Source organism: Oscarella lobularis, chromosome 8 (genome assembly GCF_947507565.1).
Source record: "Oscarella lobularis chromosome 8, ooOscLobu1.1, whole genome shotgun sequence".
In the NCBI taxonomy this organism is placed as follows: Eukaryota; Metazoa; Porifera; class Homoscleromorpha; order Homosclerophorida; family Oscarellidae; genus Oscarella; species Oscarella lobularis.
Window position 1 is genome coordinate 658,033 of NC_089182.1, and position 17,928 is coordinate 675,960.

General features: G+C 49.2%; 2 protein-coding genes across 3 annotated transcripts; both read left to right on the plus strand.

Annotated features, from left to right (window-relative positions):
- Positions 1–28: 28 nt before the first annotated feature.
- On the plus strand, positions 29–16,130 carry LOC136189988 (dynein axonemal heavy chain 7-like). Its single transcript, XM_065978057.1, has 65 exons — positions 29–84; positions 136–192; positions 245–365; positions 436–592; positions 699–795; positions 851–1,034; positions 1,088–1,160; positions 1,220–1,345; positions 1,408–1,527; positions 1,586–1,757; positions 1,829–1,924; positions 1,993–2,076; positions 2,137–2,205; positions 2,264–2,350; positions 2,407–2,466; positions 2,527–2,580; positions 2,646–2,773; positions 2,831–2,993; positions 3,058–3,198; positions 3,252–3,314; positions 3,391–3,611; positions 3,671–3,806; positions 3,875–4,003; positions 4,072–5,076; positions 5,188–5,344; positions 5,408–6,057; positions 6,121–6,837; positions 6,892–7,518; positions 7,570–7,676; positions 7,745–8,284; positions 8,334–8,550; positions 8,604–8,742; positions 8,795–8,972; positions 9,029–9,170; positions 9,230–9,462; positions 9,518–9,698; positions 9,767–9,996; positions 10,054–10,120; positions 10,171–10,293; positions 10,341–10,481; positions 10,527–10,730; positions 10,785–10,927; positions 10,983–11,055; positions 11,120–11,298; positions 11,353–11,631; positions 11,689–11,842; positions 11,896–12,029; positions 12,076–12,133; positions 12,185–12,318; positions 12,375–12,965; positions 13,058–13,124; positions 13,197–13,286; positions 13,343–13,519; positions 13,571–13,732; positions 13,781–13,981; positions 14,031–14,192; positions 14,263–14,448; positions 14,503–14,640; positions 14,693–14,827; positions 14,889–14,984; positions 15,037–15,189; positions 15,251–15,323; positions 15,377–15,481; positions 15,554–15,657; positions 15,717–16,130. Exons 1-65 carry the CDS (start codon positions 73–75, stop codon positions 15,921–15,923), a joined length of 12,009 nt encoding a protein of 4,002 aa, XP_065834129.1. The 5' UTR covers positions 29–72; the 3' UTR covers positions 15,924–16,130.
- Positions 16,131–16,162: 32 nt separating this feature from the next.
- On the plus strand, positions 16,163–17,922 carry LOC136189994 (uncharacterized). 2 transcript variants are annotated; one of them, XM_065978067.1, is made up of 8 exons: positions 16,163–16,420; positions 16,470–16,596; positions 16,845–16,931; positions 16,987–17,039; positions 17,117–17,260; positions 17,319–17,363; positions 17,422–17,528; positions 17,583–17,922. In XM_065978067.1, the coding sequence occupies exons 1-8, from the start codon at positions 16,208–16,210 to the stop codon at positions 17,821–17,823; spliced, it is 1,017 nt and encodes a 338-aa protein (XP_065834139.1). In that variant the 5' UTR covers positions 16,163–16,207; the 3' UTR covers positions 17,824–17,922. The 2 variants fall into 2 exon arrangements, with proteins under 2 accessions (XP_065834139.1, XP_065834138.1); XM_065978066.1 differs by having other exon boundaries at positions 16,984–17,039; positions 17,583–17,921.
- Positions 17,923–17,928: the final 6 nt, after the last annotated feature.

Sequence of the window (17,928 nt, forward strand, 5' to 3'; positions counted from 1 at the left end):
CTACTGTACTTTGTTTTTGAACTGTGGTCACGCGCGCTTCGTCGTAACCAAGGGCAACAGCTTTACACAAGAATGGACGTTCAAGTTCGATACGAACCGTTCTTCGTATATTCTACGCAACAACAATTTCTTTAGAGGCCAACAGCAAAGAAGATTGGTTCGCCCGTCCAATTCCTACCGACGCTACCGCAGGTAAATCCAAGGCACGCTGATCTATGTCTATCGTTGAAAAACACTCGTCCAGAAACGCTCGAAACCGTCCTGGCAGCAATCGCCGCCTAGTTTCAAGCCTCGCCACGCGTTTCCACCTCCAGGCGTTCAGGGACCGCCCGTCGAAGGCCTCGACACGGCTCTGCCTCTAACCGGTGAGACAACCCCCCCCCCCCCCCCCCCCCCCCCCGAAAGGGAACCTCGCGCGAAATCTACTTTTCGTAGGGGTCCAGAAGCGAAGTAGAAGTCGAACATGGGAGCCGGGTGGCGGAACGTCGAAGCGGCGAACGCTCCACGGCGGGCGACACGAAACGATGGAAAAATTCACGAGACCGCGAAAGACTCGCGAACTCTTCCGAAACGCTCTCGTCAACATTATAACGTGGGTATCGATAGTAGTACTGAAGTTTTCGATCGATGATCGCGCGTGCGTTCGTGAATCGTCTAATTATGAGTGACACGCTGTCTGTTTTTTTTTTATGATGCAGGCATAAAGAGGAGCCTGAGAGTAGGCCGTCTTCTGCCAGCGGCGATTTGCCGCCGCTTCGCACCGAATCGCCGAGTCCAGCAGAAAAAGACATTTTGGTGAGAACCGTATACATCTATCTCCAAATTCCAATTCATCATTTCCTTCATTTAGCGTTACTACTATTACATTCACAATGGAATCGATACGGAACACGTTGCGCCCATGGAAGACTCTTGGCTCGACAACGTCTTGGCGAACGTGCCCAAGCATCTCAAGCGCGGCCACGCGGAGAGCATCGAGCAGCTCTCGGACGAGATGAGAGAAGACTACATACTGAGCGTGAAAAAAGCAATAGGTATGAAATTTTAAATTGGCCCAAGAGACGTCACATTTGATTCGTCTTTGCAGTCGATTTCGTCCTAAAGGATCCTCGCGAGAAAAAAGACGATTCGTTCGACAAGCTTCCAGCGCACAGAAAAGAGTCAGAATTTCGGAAAACATTTAAAAAAAACGAATGTTCGAAGTGTGTTTTTTTCTCAGGCTCGCCGTCGTTCCAAAGCCGTGGAATCGCTCGTTCGTTTCAGCCCGTCACTCGATGGAACAAAATCTATTCGTCACCAATCCGACTCACGGTTCCGTTTTGGAATTGTGGAACAATCAATACAAGTGAGAAAGGAGGGGGGAACGATAAACGTTCAATCCAGCTGCTCCAATTTCTTCGTCATTAGGAGTTTGAATCTAGTCGACGTGGCTCTAATACGAGAGAGCGAATCCGCTTACGAACTGTCCGCATTCCACGCGACTATCGTCAGGCACATCGAAACGGCGAAAGAAGTCCTACTAAGAAAGTAACTATAAAGAGACGACCGGCTAAGACAACGCACTGATTTCGTTTCTTCTATCCAGGTGGTTGCCCGACGTGCAGACCGTCTTCTACCTTGGCAACAAGAAGAGACAGATTACTCACAATACTCTCGACGCTTTTTTCAATTCGGCCGCCGTTCTCATGTCGAGTCAGCTGCGAAGTCTCGTGCTGCGATCGATCGAGAGTTTCACCGAGCTCTTTTCTCCGCCGGAGGTTGTAAGAGTAGCTACGAAACGGAAAGACTGAAAACGATGTCTTTTTTTTCTTATCCCTCTCTCGCTCAGAGTCTGTCAGCTTTGTCGCAGTTCAAAGGATTCGTCATGAAATTGGTGCTGGAGAAAAACGCCGTCAAATTCGAGCCCAACTTTTCCGATTTCGTGGTGAGTGCCAAAGAGACGGGAGAAAATTTACGACGCACGATCGAGAGACGAATTAATTGCTTTTATAGACTGTTCTTCTGAACGACTTTGATATGCTCGTCAAAGCGGTGAGCTCGATTCCTCGAGTCGAAACGAAGCTTTTTGCCGTCGAGGTAAAAGAGAAGACGGAAGAGAGCGCAATCTTCGCAATCTTCTCCCCCTCTCCCCTTTAGGGAGCGAAATCGAAAGCCGTTCTAAAGCCTGTGATCAGCGACGAAATAATGGAAACGGCAAAGGCGAAAGTTCGTACGAATTTTCGGCGGTGACGATTTCGAATTCTCTTCTTTGATGCTACTAAAGGTGCACGAGGTCGTGAAGAAGGAGATGGAGGCGCCTATAGCGTACTCAAAGACGTTCGACAAGTACAACTTTCTCGTCAAAGGCCAAGTGAGAACGACGTGGAGCACGGTAGACGAATACGCGAGAGTTCTTTCGTTTGTCAGGCTGACGGTGAAGTGGAGGAATTTCTGAAAGGCGATCATCGATTCGAAGAATATATTAACGTGGCGAAAGAGCTCTTTCAATAGACTGCCTATCACTTATGTATTTATTTATGTATTTAGGAGGTTCAGAAGTATAGGGATCTGATTGACGAGCTGAACTATTCGCAAAGACGGGTAGGGTTTTCGCTTGTAATTAGTTTGACGTTTCTTTTTTTTTTTTTTCAGTTGTCTTGTTTTAGGAAATACGAATGGGCATGTTCGACGTCAACTGCAAGGACTTGCTGCGCAGTTTGGCGAAACGAGCCGAAGCGCTGTGCAACAAATTGCTGACGAAAATGTCGAAAGATCACATGGAATTGAATCGAAAGTAAAGAGAGAGAAAGAGAGAGCGCTTGCCGATAAATCGTCTCGTTTGTACTCGCAGAATTATTGGCGAATATCAAGAGATAGGAGATCGATCGATGACGACGCCGCAGTCTACGGACGAACTCATGGAAATGAAGGCTTTCATGCGAGAAGTCGAGACGAAAAAGCTCGCCGAATTGGAAGCCAAAGTCGACAAGATGAAAGAGCGATTAAAATATCTCGTAAAATCCGAGTCTCTTATTTTTTTTTAATATCGTCCGCGTTTTATTTGTTCTCTTGTCTAAGGTGGAGTATACTCAATTGGCTCCGAGCGAGGTGCGCCAGAATCGCGAAGTGTTTCTCTGGCTGCAGCGCGTGCCTCGGCTTCTGAACGAGAGCCAACAGATCATGGACAACACGACGAGTGAACAAGAGAATGCACTTCGAGTACGGCGACGTTACCGCGCAGGCAAGAGGAGGAAGATAACGGCATTTTTTAGATGAGAAGAGATCGATTCAACGACGAACTCCAGACGTATAACAAGCAACTCGAAGAATTTTCCGTACGTCGACGACGACGACGACGAGACATTCGTTCGTTTCGACGACGTCGCGACGCCTTTTTTTCTCTTTTCGCAGAGTTTCGGCGATTTGGCCGAGCTGCCTCGCTACGTGAAGAAGGCGAAGGGAATCAACGACAAAGTCGAACAGGCGGCGGAAAAGATCGAGCAAATCAACGCGGAGGAGGACGCCTTCGAATGGGAACGGACTCAGTATCCGCTGCGAACGAAAGCTCGCAATACGGTCGAACCCTATTTGAAATTGTACGAAACGATCGTCGAATTTCAAACAAAGCACAGGTGAGCGACTGATCAATAGAGAGAAAAATTTGTCTATGATTATTTGTGTCGACGTATAGAGAATGGCTCGACGGCGTCTTCGAGAAAATCGATCCCGACGTGGTCGAATCGGACGTGGGAAACATGTGGCGTACGCTTTATAAGCTCGAAAAAACGTTCAGCGAGACGCCGCTTCCCAAGCAAATGGCCGAAAAGGTAAGAGGAGGAGGAGGAATCGAACGAAAAAAAAAAGGCATTCACATTTGACTGTATGTATTACGTAGACGAAGCGCAAAGTCGAAGATTTCAAAGAGCACTTGCCTCTCGTCGCCGCTCTCTGCAATCCAGGCCTTCGAGACCGGCACTGGGAACAACTGAGCGCTGAAGTCGGCTTTCCGCTCAAACCCGACGACGTAGAGAAGAATCTCGCAATAAAAAAGGATAGCGTTTTAAATGTATGGCCTTTTTTTGCTTTTCTCAGGAAACGACTCTGTCGAAATATCTCGAAATGAGCCTCGAACCGTATTTGGAGAAATTCGAGCAGATAAGCGAAGCGGCGAGCAAAGAGCACTCGCTCGAAAAAGCGATGCAGAAAATGGTCGTCGAATGGGACGAAATCGAGTTCAGCATCATTCCGTATCGCGACAGCGGCACGACGATTCTGACGTCGATCGACGACATACAGAACTGTCTCGACGATCACATCGTCAAAACGCAGACGATGCGCGGTTCGCCGTTCATTCGACCGTTCGAGAACGAGATACGCGATTGGGAATCGAAATTGATTCTCCTGCAGGAAATCGTCGACGAGTGGCTCAAAGTTCAAATGACGTATCTCTACTTGGAGCCGATATTCAGCTCGCCGGACATCATGGCTCAAATGCCCGAAGAGGGTCGTCGCTTCACGACCGTCGACAAGACGTGGCGCGAGGTGATGACGTCGGCGAACGTCGACAAGCACGCGCTCGTCATCGTCGGCATCGATCAGCTATTGGATCGGCTCAAAAAGTGCAACGAACTTCTCGAGCTCATACTCAAGGGTCTCAACGAGTATCTCGAAAAGAAGCGACTCTACTTTCCGCGATTCTTCTTTCTCTCCAACGACGAACTGCTCGAGATCTTGTCCGAGACGAAGGATCCGACGCGCGTTCAGCCGCACTTGAAGAAGTGCTTCGAGGGCATCGCTCGACTCGAGTTCACCGACGAGCTCGAGATCACGCACATCAAGAGCAGCGAGGGCGAAGTCGTGCCGCTCGTCGACGTCATATCGACGGCGAAAGCGCGCGGTCAGGTCGAGAAGTGGCTGCTCGAGCTCGAAGGCGACATGGTCAAGAGCGTTCACGGCGTCATGGAGGCGGCGCTCAACGCCTATCCCGTCGAACTTCGCGAAAAGTGGGTGCTCATTTGGCCCGGTCAGGTCGTGCTCGCCGTTTCGCAGAAATATTGGACGACGAGCGTGCAGGAGGCGCTGCCTAAGGGACACAAGGTGCGTTCACGTAGTCGACCGTTCGCGTTCGTAACACAATCCAACTAACTAAGATTCTTATGGGGAACCCTTTATAGAAAAAAATGTCTGCAAGGTCTTTGTGTCTTTTAGGCGCTTGACGGCTATTTGCAAGTGTGCAATCAGCAGATCGATTCGATCGTTGCATTGGTCAGAGGAAAGCTGTCGAAGCAGAATCGCGTCACGTTGGGCGCATTGGTCGTGCTCGACGTTCACGCTCGCGACGTCCTGGCCAAACTCGTCAAAGACCGTAAGAAAATTGGGCATGGCGGGAGAGAGAGAGAGAAACGTTGATTTTTCTTCTCTTCGCCAGAGGTGACCAGCGATACGGATTTCCAGTGGTTGAGTCAGATGCGCTACTATTGGGAAGAGGGCAACGTCATGACGCGAATGATCAACTCCCAATTGGCGTACGGCTACGAATACCTCGGCAATTCGAGTCGTCTCGTCATCACGCCGCTCACCGATCGATGCTACCGCACCCTATTCGGCGCTCTTCATCTCCACTTGGGCGGCGCCCCGGAAGGACCGGCCGGCACGGGAAAGACGGAAACGGTGAAGGATCTCGCCAAGGCCGTCGCCAAGCAGTGCGTCGTCTTCAACTGTTCGGACGGTCTCGACTACATCGCCCTGGGAAAGTTTTTCAAAGGGCTCGCGTCGTGCGGCGCCTGGTCGTGCTTCGACGAGTTCAATCGAATCGACTTGGAAGTGCTCTCGGTCGTCGCGCAGCAGATCATGACGATCCAGCGCGGCATCACTTCAGGCTCGGCGACGCTGCTTTTCGAGGGCACCGAAATTCGTCTCGATCCCACGTGCGCCGTCTTTATTACGATGAATCCCGGCTACGCCGGTCGATCGGAGTTGCCCGACAATTTGAAGGCGCTCTTTCGCACCGTCGCCATGATGGTGCCCGACTATGCGATGATAGCCGAAATCATGCTCTACTCGTGCGGATTCGTCAAGGTAGACTCGCAAATGACATTGATTATATATATCTATAAGCAAGTGTTTTTTTTTATGTTTTAGGCTCGTCCGCTTTCCGTCAAAATTGTCGCGACGTATCGTCTGTGTTCCGAACAGCTCTCGTCGCAACACCACTACGATTACGGCATGCGCGCCGTCAAGTCCGTCCTGACGGCGGCCGCCAATTTGAAGCTGAAATATCCCGACGAAGACGAGGACATTCTCATGCTGCGCTCGATCAACGACGTCAACTTGCCGAAATTTCTCTCGCACGACTTGCCGCTCTTCGAAGGCATCACGTCCGATCTGTTTCCCGGCGTCACCTTGCCGGAGCCCGACTACGGCGTCCTAACGAAGGCGATCGAGGACAATTGCAAGCGAATGAATCTCCAAGTGACCGACGTCTTTCTGACGAAGATACTTCAAATCTACGAGATGATGATCGTTCGACACGGGTTCATGATCGTCGGCGAGCCGTTCGGCGGAAAGACGTCCGCCTATCGCGTTCTCGCCGGCGCGCTGTCCGATCTCTTCGAGCAAGGGCTGATGGAGGAGAACAAAGTCGTCATCACCGTCATCAATCCCAAGGCGATAACGATGGGCCAACTCTACGGCCGATTCGATCCCGTCTCGCACGAGTGGTCCGACGGCGTGCTCGCCGTCAGTTATCGCGCGTTCGCCTCGTCGAAGACGCCCGATCGCAAGTGGCTCATCTTCGACGGGCCCGTCGACGCGATATGGATCGAGAACATGAATACCGTTTTGGACGACAACAAGAAGGTAGGTAGTAGTCCGAAATGCCATTTACCCCGTCTTTTCCAAATCCTATTCTAGCTTTGCCTGATGAGCGGCGAAATCATTCAGCTGGCCAACACGACCAACCTGATCTTCGAACCGATGGATCTCGAAGTCGCTTCGCCAGCGACGGTGAGCCGATGCGGCATGATCTACATGGAACCGCACATGCTCGGCTGGCGTCCTCTCCTACTCTCGTGGCTCAACACGCTACCGGAGGCGGTCACCGAAACGATCAAAGCCCAATTGACGAGCCTATTCGATCGATACGTGCCGTGTACGCTCCAGTTCGTTCGAAAGAGCGGCGTCAAGGAACTGTCGCCGACCAACGATACGAATCTAGTTCGAAGTCTCATGAATCTCATCGATTCGTTGACCGACGAGTTTCGCGACGGCGGCGCCAGCAAGGACTGGTCCGACGAGCAGACGGTCGCTTACGTCGAAGGCGTCTTTTTCTTCTCGTTCGTCTGGTCGCTCGGCGCGTCGATTGGCATCGACGGTCGACTCAAATTCGACGCCTTTCTGAAGGAGATTATGAAGGGAGCGCTCTCGAACGAGACGCGCGAGAAGTTTCACGTTCTCGAAACTCTCGGTGCGGCGGAAAAGCCGCCCGTTTGTCCTTTTCCCGACGAGGAAACCGTGTACGATTACAAGTTCGTCAAAGAGGTGCCGTGTCGCGGAGTAACGTTGAGGCGTTGTCGTGATATTTTTTCGTAGGATATGGGTCGATGGGAGCTGTGGTTCGATCAGATCAGGAATCCCGAACCGATTCCCAAGGACGTGAATGTCAATCTGATCATCGTGCCTACCGTGGACACCGTGAGGTATGAGATTAAATAAACACAATGGCTGTCTAAAATTATTTAAAATTTACTTTCTTCTTCTATTACAGATATACGTATCTTGCTGAACTCCTCGTCACTCACTCGAAACCGCTTCTCTTCGTCGGACCGACGGGCACGGGAAAGTCTGTCTACGTGACCGACTTCCTGCTCAACCGTCTACCAAAGGACGTTTACAAACCCGTTCTGATCAACTTCTCCGCGCAGACGACGGCCAATCAGACGCAGAACATCATCATGGCAAAGCTGGACAAACGACGCAAGGGCGTCTACGGTCCTCCGTTCGGGCAGCGCACCGTCGTTTTTGTCGACGATCTGAACATGCCGGCGCGCGAGGAATACGGCGCCCAGCCGCCCGTCGAACTTCTGCGCCAGTGGCTTGATCACTGGAACTGGTACGACTTGAAGGACAACACGGCGATGAAATTGGTCGACGTTCAACTCGTCTCCGCTATGGGGCCGCCGGGCGGCGGTCGCAATCCGGTCACGCCGCGATTTTTACGTCATTTCAACACGATTACGATCAACGAATTTTCTGACGTCACTATGACGTTAATTTTTTCGCGAATCGTTGATTGGCATTTTGCCAAGTAAGCACAGCGGAGTGTGGAAAAATTAATATGTAAAATTCTTTTCAAGGGGGTTCAATTCGGACGTTCGATCGGCGGGCGGTGCCGTCGTCGCAGCGACGATGGACGTCTATAAGAGTGCAATGGTGAATTTGCTTCCAACTCCGGCCAAGTCGCACTATCTATTCAATTTGCGCGACTTCTCGCGAGTCGTGCAAGGAGTCCTGCTCTCGACGTCGCCCGTCGTTCAGGACGCGAACGACTTGAAACGAATGTGGGTTCACGAGGTAGAGCCACAAGCGAGGATTCCTTTTTTTGTGCGTATTTTCGTTTCTCTCAGGTTTTTCGCGTGTACTACGATCGACTCGTCTTCAACGAAGATCGAGCGTGGCTATTCGAATATACGAAAGAGTGCCTGGAGAGACATTTCAATGCAAAATGCGATCAGCTCTTTACTCATTTGGACGCCAATAAGGATGGTGTGCGAGACTTTTCTGCGCTTTGTTTTCTCAGTTTTTTTTCCCTTTCTAGGTGTCGTCGAAGAGGACGATTTGCGTTCGCTTCTTTTCTGCGACTTTTCCGATCCCAAGTCGGACACGAAACCCTACGTGGAAATTCGCGATTTGGACAAACTGCGCACCGTCGTCGAAACGAATCTCGAAGAGTTCAACAATCTGAGCAAAAAGCCGATGAACCTCGTCCTATTCCGGTAAGAGTGAAATCCCGCCCGCGTCTGATTCGTCTCACCGGCTGCATGCAAACCAGTTTCGCTATTGAGCACGTCTCGCGCCTTTCGCGTATCCTCAAACAGCCGCGGAGCCACGCTCTGCTGGCCGGCGTCGGAGGCAGCGGCCGGCAGAGTCTCACGCGTCTAGCCGCATTCATGGCCGACTACGAGCTCTTTCAGGTATGCTAAAGAACTAATAACGAATCCAACCCCATTCGCCGACGCTATACTGTGTACAGGTCGAAATTAGCAAGGGATACACGAGCGTCGAGTGGCGAGAGGATCTGAAAAAGATTCTTCGCAAAACGGCGGAGGGAGGGAATCACGGCGTTTTTCTCTTCACCGACACGCAGATCAAAGAGGAAAGCTTTCTCGAAGACATCAGCAATCTTTTGAACGCCGGCGAAGTGCCCAACTTGTTCCCTTTGGAAGAGAAACAGGAGATCTGTCTCAAAATGCGTCAACTCGACAAGTAAAAACTCTCTCTCGCTCTCGCCAGATAATAGTCTTTCATCCGCTATATGCAGGCAAAGAGAAAAATCGAAACAGACCGACGGAACGCCTGTTGCTCTCTACAACATGTTCATCGATCGGGTCCGAGATCAGCTTCACGTCGTTCTCTGCATGAGTCCGATAGGCGACGCGTTCCGCAATCGACTCCGAAAATTTCCCTCTCTCGTCAATTGCTGCACTATTGACTGGTTTCAAGTGAGCAAAGGAAATTCCAGCATAGCATCTTTTTTTTTCTAGCGTCTTCTTTCTCTTTTCTCGTATAGTCTTGGCCTGACGACGCGTTGGAGGTCGTCGCAAAGCGTTTTCTTGAGGACGTCGAATTGCGCGACGAAGAGCGACTCGGTTGCGTGACCATGTGCAAGAGCTTTCATCAGAGCACGCGACAACTGTCCGAAAAGTTTCTTCTCAATTTGGGTCGTTACAATTACGTCACGCCGACGTCCTACTTGGAATTGATCAGCACGTTCAAGACCCTCTTGGGAAAACGTCGAAGGCAAGACGAACGAACGACGTAAAGTATGGAATTTTTGGGGCTGATTGGGGATTTTAGTGAAGTCATGAAGCTTAAACGACGCTATGAAGTAGGATTGGAGAAACTCGAGGCCGCTGCCTCGTCGGTACGTTCATTTAACCAAAGTCTCTTCGTTTTTTTATTGTGGTCCTCTAGGTTTCGAGTATGCAGGCCGAGTTGGAGGCGTTGCAGCCTCAGCTCAAAAAAGCGAGTGTGGAAGTGGAAGAACTGATGGCTGTCATCGAGAAAGATTCCATTGAAGTGGCAAAGACGGAAAAGGTGACAGAAATCCGCAAATATTTGTTTATCGAGAACCTTTTTTTCAGATTGTCAAAGCCGACGAGGCTGTAGCGAATGAGCAAGCCAGCGCAGCCGAAGCAATCAAAAAAGAATGCGACAGCGACTTATCGAAAGCCATACCAATTTTGGAATCGGCTCTGGCCGCTCTGAACACATTGACATCGGCTGTAAGTGAAAAAAGAATCAAAAGCGTCATAGCATCTTTCTACTAGGACATCACTGTTGTTAAAACGATGAAAAGTCCTCCGGCGGGCGTTCACTTGGTCATGGAAGCGGTGTGCATTCTGAAAATAATTAAGCCGGATCGCGTCAACGATCCTTCTGGATCGGGTCGGAAAATCGAAGATTACTGGGGCCCGGCGAAGCGAATGCTCGGCGACATGAAATTTCTTCAATCGCTGCAAACTTTCGATAGGGTGAGCAACGCGGAGCTAGTTGTCGGCGTGTGTTTTCGTCAACTTGTTCTCTAGGACAATATTCCGCCTGCTGCCGTTAAGACTATTCGCGAAAAATACGTTCCGAATCCGGATTTCGTTCCAGAGAAAATCCGAACGGCTTCGTCGGCGGCTGAGGGTCTGTGCAGATGGGTGCTAGCCATAGAGAAATACGACGTGTAAGTGTGAGCGTGCAGAGCGAAGCTCTAGATGGATTTTCGTTCGTGCATTCAGTGTCGCGAAAGTGGTCGCTCCCAAGAAGATAGCGCTGAAAAAAGCCAAAGGAGAGCTGGATTTGGCTATGAAAGTAAGAGAATCGCAATTTTTTGTGTGTGCGTGTTCGTAATCTCATCATTGGCTTCTTGCGCAAGGATTTGAGAGCGAAGCAAGCCCAGTTAAAGGAGGTCCAGGACAAGCTGCAACGCCTTCGCGAAAAATTCGAAATCAACATGAAAAAGAAGGAGGATTTACAGCAGCAGGTCGACAAGTGTTCAATGCAGTTGGAACGTGCGAAGAAACTGATCGGCGGACTAGGAGGAGAGAAAGACAGGTGGGAAAAACGAGCAACCTCGCCGTCGATTTTTCCTACGTAGATTCATTCTAGATGGAGTCAGGCTGCCAGAGATTTGGGAATTCTGTACAAGAATTTGACCGGCGACGTTCTGATTTCGGCTGGAGTCGTCGCCTATTTGGGCGCATTCACGTCGTCGTTTCGTCAAGAGCAGACGACGCTTTGGATGAAGGAGTGCCGCGCCGAGAACATTCCCTGTTCGGCGGAATTTTCGCTGAGCACCACGCTCGGGGATCCGGTCAAGATTCGCGCTTGGAACATAGCCGGGCTGCCAACCGATTCCTTCTCTATCGACAACGGAATTATGATCAGGTATCGCGAGTGTGGGAAAATGCACGAGAGAGAAAATCTTGGATCTTTTTTTTCCAGTAATGCTCGGCGCTGGCCTTTGATGATTGACCCTCAGGGGCAAGCGAATAAGTGGGTGAAGAACATGGAAAAGAAGAATAATCTGCACGTCGTCAAGCTGACCGATTCGGATTTCGTGAGGACGCTTGAAAATTGCATCCAATTTGGAACACCTGTAGGGGGAAAAAAATTAGAGAATAGAATGTGGATAGAAAATGTTTTCTCTAGGTATTGCTCGAAAATATTGGCGAAGAAATGGATCCGATACTGGAGCCACTGTTGCTGAAACAGACTTTTAAGCAAGGCGGAAGCATCTGTATTCGTCTTGGTGATAGTACAATTGAATACTCCAAAGACTTCAGGTTTATTTACAGATAATATCAAGTCAGAAAATTCAATTTTTCATAGATTCTATATTACCACGAAGTTGAGAAATCCTCACTATTTGCCCGAGACTTCGGTCAAGGTACCTTTCTATTTGACTGTCTATTTTCCTAGTATGAGATCTTTTGTTTAGGTGACTCTGATGAACTTCATGATCACTCCCGAAGGACTCGAAGATCAACTTCTCGGCATTGTCGTGCGCCAAGAAAAACCGGAGCTCGAAGAGGAAAAGAACGCTCTCATTCTGCAAAGTGCTGAAAACAAGAAGTAAGCTTCTCACTCTGCGAAAAAAAATCGGTAAAATTCTCCTCTCTTCTTTTCAGACAATTGAAGGAAATCGAAGACAAAATTCTCGAAGTCCTATCCACCTCCCAGGGCAATATTCTCGAAGACGAAACGGCCATCGACGTTCTATCGTCTTCGAAAGTTTTAGCAAACGAAATTTCGGAAAAGCAGGCCGTCGCCGAGGAGACGGAGCGCAAAATCGACGAAACGCGAATGGGCTATCGACCGATCGCTGTCCACTCGGCCGTGCTCTTTTTCTCCATCACCGATCTCGCCAACATCGAGCCCATGTACCAATACTCGCTTACGTGGTACATCAACTTGTTCGTGAACTCGATCGACAATTCGCAGCAATCGGACGTGCTCGAAGATCGGTTGAAGAATCTGCGCGACTATTTCACCTACTCGCTCTACTGCAACGTGTGCCGATCGCTGTTCGAGAAGGACAAGTTGCTCTTTTCCATGCTTCTCTGCGTCAATTTGTTGAAAAATCGCGGCGAAGTCCAAGGCGAGGAGTGGATGTTCTTGCTGACGGGCGGCATTGGATTGGATAATCCGCACGCCAATCCCACCGGGTGGCTTCCGGCGAAGTCATGGGACGAGCTCTGTCGACTGTCCGATTTACCTCGGTGAGAAGATACGCAGTGTCGAGAAACCATTTAAAAATATATTCACTTTTTTTCCTCTTGCTATTTTGAGACGATTCATTTTGTATTTCTAGATTTCAAGGTTTGAGAGACAAGTTCGGGAGTCTCGCTTCTGGTTGGCAAAAGGTCTACGACAGCACGGTGAGTGTGTCTTCGGCACGTCGAGTTCTTGATATACGTCATTTGGAACTAACAACTCTCTTTTCTTCCCAGGAGCCACATCACGAGCCTTACCCTAAAGAATTCGACAATCTTTTGAGTTTTCAGAAGTTGCTCGTCCTGCGATGCATTCGTCCTGATAGGGTGAGAAAAGAATACGAAATGCTGGGTTTCTTGTTGTCTAGGCTTCGTTTCTACAGGTCGTACCCGCCGTGCAGGACTTCATCGTCGAGAAACTGGGAAAGATGTATATCGAGCCGCCTCCGTTCGACTTAGCAAAAGCGTTCATGGATTCTCAGTGTTGCGCCCCGTTGATCTTCGTCTTGTCGCCGGGAGCCGATCCGATGGCTGCCCTGCTGAAGTTCGCCGACGATCAGGTTGGAGAAATTTACGAAATGCCAACCGATGTTTTCCGAATCCTACTCTAGGGTTTTGGTGGATCGCGACTTGACTCTCTATCGCTTGGCCAAGGCCAAGGTCCCATTGCGATGAAAATGATTGACAAAGGAGTGAAAGAAGGCACGTGGGTTGTCCTTCAAAACTGCCATCTTGCTGTATCCTGGATGCCAACGCTAGAACGACTATGCCAGGTAAAACATCGGAGAGTACGCGATTGTGTTGCAAAGGGGCCCCCTTAGGAACTCAATCCCGACGGCACGCATCCTGATTTCCGTCTCTGGCTGACGAGCTATCCTTCTCAACATTTCCCTGTCTCTGTCCTGCAAGACGGCGTCAAAATGACGAACGAGCCGCCGAAAGGACTCAAAGCCAATCTGTTGCGATCTTACCTTTCCGATCCGATATCCGATCCGGAATTTTTCGGCGGATGTCAAAAATTGGCAAGTCTCTGACAGAACACAATATTAACGTCCTGGACGTTCTTTTTAGCCTGTTTTTAAGAAGCTTCTCTTCGGCCTCTGCTTCTTTCACGGAATAACTCAAGAAAGACGGAAATTCGGCGCTCTCGGCTGGAACATTCCGTACGAATTCAACGAGACAGACTTGCGCATATCGGTCAGACAGCTGAGAATGTTTCTCGATCAATACGAGGTACGCGAAAGATTTTTTTTCCAAAGTCTGATCTTGATGAATTGTGTTTTGCGCGCGTCGCCGTATATAGGAAATTCCCTATGATGCTTTGAACTACTTATCGGGACAGTGCAACTACGGCGGTCGAGTGACGGACGACTGGGACAGGCGAACGCTTGTCTGCATATTGGATAAATTCTATAGTCGAGAACTTGTCGACAACGCCAACTACAAGTTTTCCGAAAGCGGAATTTATTTTAGTCCACCCGATGGAGACGTGAGGGAACCTATAAGAAACCGTAGAAGATAGTGCGTTCACGGTGTCTTTTAGTACGACTCTTATCTCGAATACGTCAAGTCTCTGCCGATCATTCAACATCCAGAAGTGTTTGGAATGCACGCAAATGCTGATATAACGAAAGATCAAAAGGAGACGAATCAGCTATTTGACAACATTCTTCTTACTCAGGTATGCACTAAACTAATTTCTTTTTCTTTCGTCATCGTCGTCGTCGTCGTAGGCCAGAGCGTCTTCGGGAGGCGGAAAATCGAGTGACGAGGTCGTGTCCGAAGTTGCCGATGACATTTTGTCGCGTCTGCCGAAAAGTTACGACACAGAAGCGGCTCTCCGGAAATATCCGACTACGTACACGCAGGTACACGGGGACGCCGATTTCATTCTGAAACGTATAAAAGAATTTTTTGTGACGTTCTTAGAGCATGAACACGGTGTTGGTGCAGGAGATGGTTCGTTTCAATCGACTTTTAGATATCGTTCGTTCGAGCTTGATCAACATTCAGAAAGCGATAAAAGCGAGCATTTTTTACCTCTTGAGTATCGCGTTTTGAAGGGCGACGTTTTTAGGGCTTGATCGTTATGTCTTCTGAGCTCGAAGAAGTCGTCACGAGCATGCTGAAAGGAAAGATTCCCGGCGTTTGGATGAAGAGATCCTATCCGTCTTTGAAACCTCTGGGCAGCTATGTTAACGATTTTCTGGCTCGGCTGAAATTCCTCCAGGTACAAGAACACGTTTGCTTGTGAAAAATGAAAGCTCACAATCGGCACTTCTCTTTTTCAGGACTGGTTTGATACGGAAGCACCGCCTGTTTTCTGGATATCTGGCTTTTTCTTCACGCAAGCTTTCCTGACCGGTCAGTATTTCAGATATGTACGATAATCTTTACACGACGTTTATCGCACTTAGGCGCCCAGCAAAACTTTGCAAGAAAATACACTATTCCCATTGATCTGTTGGGATTCGACTTCGAAGTTATGGAGCACAAAGACTACAAGACCCCTCCAGAAGACGGTACATTGGAACTCCAAGAAATCGCTCATTCATAATTTATTATTATCATACTTTTGTGGCGACCGCCAATAGGCGTTTATGTCCAAGGCCTGTTCCTGGACGGCGCTCGATGGGACGGCGATAAGAAAATTCTTGGCGAATCACATCCCAAAGTTCTCTATGACAAATTGCCGGTGGTGAGTCGAATCGACCGAGGGGAACATTTCGCACAGCGCTTGCAAACGTTCTCTTCTAGCTATGGATGAAGCCTTGCAAGAAGGACGAAATTCCCGAGAAGCAGACGTACACAGCGCCCGTCTACAAGACGAGCGATCGTCGCGGAACACTTTCAACTACCGGTCATTCGACCAACTACGTCATCGCCGTCAAACTACCCTCTAATAAACCAGAAGAACACTGGATATTACGAGGAGTTGCACTGCTGTGTCAACTGAATAACTGAATGTAGACGCGTTGACGACTATGATTATTATTATTATTATCATCATCATTATCATCATTAGCACATTTTAACCCCCCACTTCGCTTTTACTTCGCTTTTGCATTTTCAGGGCCCTGACTTGAGACTTACAATACGGGATGTTGCTTGCATGAGAAATGAAGTGATTCAAGTGCACGATATCGAATAAAGCGTCGTCTAAATTTAGAACGTCCTACGCCATGGACCGCAATTGACATCAACGAGGGGTCCTCAAACGAGTCCCTCTACAAGCCACACGAGAAGAAATGTCGGCGTCGCCCCATTGGGACGACGGCGTCAACGGCGAACACGCTGTCGTCTCCCTCGTCGCACTCTGTCTCGCTCAGGCGCCAAAACTTCGTCTCGACGCTCGCAGCGTCGCCTCGCTACCGAGAAATCTACTCCAGCGCGTCTTTCGCGCCTACGTCGAACAGGAAGCGCTCGACGCGACGACGATCGACCTTTTCGGCGAAGCGGAAGTAAGGGGGGCCCCCGCCACTCGCAAACGAAGAATGACACTCGTTGTAGTGTGCCTACGTACAATTGAGTCCCCATTACGTCTTTCAAGACGTCGCCGATGCGGTTATAAATGGACTCGCGCGACTCCAAGGCGTGCGCGTGCTCGATTTATGGAACTGTCGACTATCATCGCCAGGTACAATAGTACAGGGGTAACTTTTAGTCGTGTAGCGATCGCTGCTAGTGTGAGGCACGTACATTAAAAGTCCGATGGCTTTTGATCGCGATCTTAGTAAGGTACAGCGTCTCTGGATTTCGATCTGGCCTTTAGAGAAGTTTTTTATAAAGGATGTACTGTATACTGTATAGGGTGACAGTGACTGTAGTGTCTGTCTGGGGCTTTTTGAGTCGCGTTTCATGATCTTGATTTGGTTTCGTTTTTAGACTGTGCTCTTAGGCTGGTGACTCGTCATGCAAGCCTTAGTACGCTGTTACTGAATCAACTCAAAGACATTGGCACTGAATCGTCAGGTACTGAAAAGTTTTATCTTATTCTATGAGTCTCATTGTCACTGATTCATAGAAGGTGGCCGTCTTTCCTTTGACGACTCCATCGTCAGCCAACTAAAGAGTTTGACTGTAATAAACGTCGTTGTTATTTCTTATGTTTTCTTTCTTTTTTTTGTTTGAACTGCTCTCTTTCTCTCTTGTTTCAGCGCTTGTGTTTGGGTCATTTGGTCGGATTCGATTTGGACGTGTTGAAGCCTCTCGAACTATTGGAAGAACTCTATCTAATTCATTGCCACGAGCTCAAGGGAGTCGAAGCGCTCCAGTCGCACAAGCGACTTCAAACACTACAGGTAAATAAGACGAGTATTTAGAAGTCCAAATCTGCCCTCATGCGATTCGATCTCTCAGTATTCCGACGAAAAGAAATATTGCCGAGGAATCATGCCGAAGAAAGTAAGAAAAATCAAAATCACGTTGCAATTAACATCTCCTAAACGGCGTCTATTCAAAGACGTTCGAAGGCTTTTTGAGCCTTTCGTCGCTATCCTGTCTCATTCTCACGAACGTCGCACTTCGCGACGAATACATCGAGTCGATGACGGACATGGATAATCTCAAGTGCGCGCACGCGGTCGATCTTTTAGTGCTCCTCGAAAAATTCGTCTCTCCTAGATTCTTGGACGTCTCCTTTACGTATCTGTCGTCGAGCGGCCTTTGTTTGATGCTGTCCCACGCGCGACGCCTCAAGAGTTGCGTTTGTATGGGAATCAAGCTGCCGGCCGAAGTGACGACGAACGACCTATTCGGCGGCGCAGCACCGCCCGGAATCAGAGTCATATCAAACAGAAGCAGGTTAGCTTCCAGGGCGGGATTCAAGGAACTTTGGCCACATGGTTTAAGCCCGATGTGTTGACGTAGGCCTTCCTTTGGTAGACCACAAATTGACTCACTTAATTGTCTAGTTTAAGTCAACTGTGTGTGTGAAGGGTGAGAACGTTAGGCCCGAACTAGCTACTTG

Bases quoted from the DNA above. Each gene is read 5' to 3' on its own strand.
- LOC136189988 (XM_065978057.1), top strand. The intron at 593-698 runs GTGGGTATCGAT...TTTATGATGCAG, and splicing joins GCTCTCGTCAACATTATAAC to GCATAAAGAGGAGCCTGAGA. The intron at 1,758-1,828 runs GTTGTAAGAGTA...TCTCTCGCTCAG, and splicing joins AGCTCTTTTCTCCGCCGGAG to AGTCTGTCAGCTTTGTCGCA.
- LOC136189994 (XM_065978066.1), top strand. From the start codon at position 16,208: ATGTCGGCGTCGCCCCATTGGGACGACGGCGTCAACGGCGAACACGCT. The intron at 16,597-16,844 runs GTACAATAGTAC...TTTCGTTTTTAG, and splicing joins CTGTCGACTATCATCGCCAG to ACTGTGCTCTTAGGCTGGTG. The intron at 17,040-17,116 runs GTAATAAACGTC...CTCTTGTTTCAG, and splicing joins GCCAACTAAAGAGTTTGACT to CGCTTGTGTTTGGGTCATTT.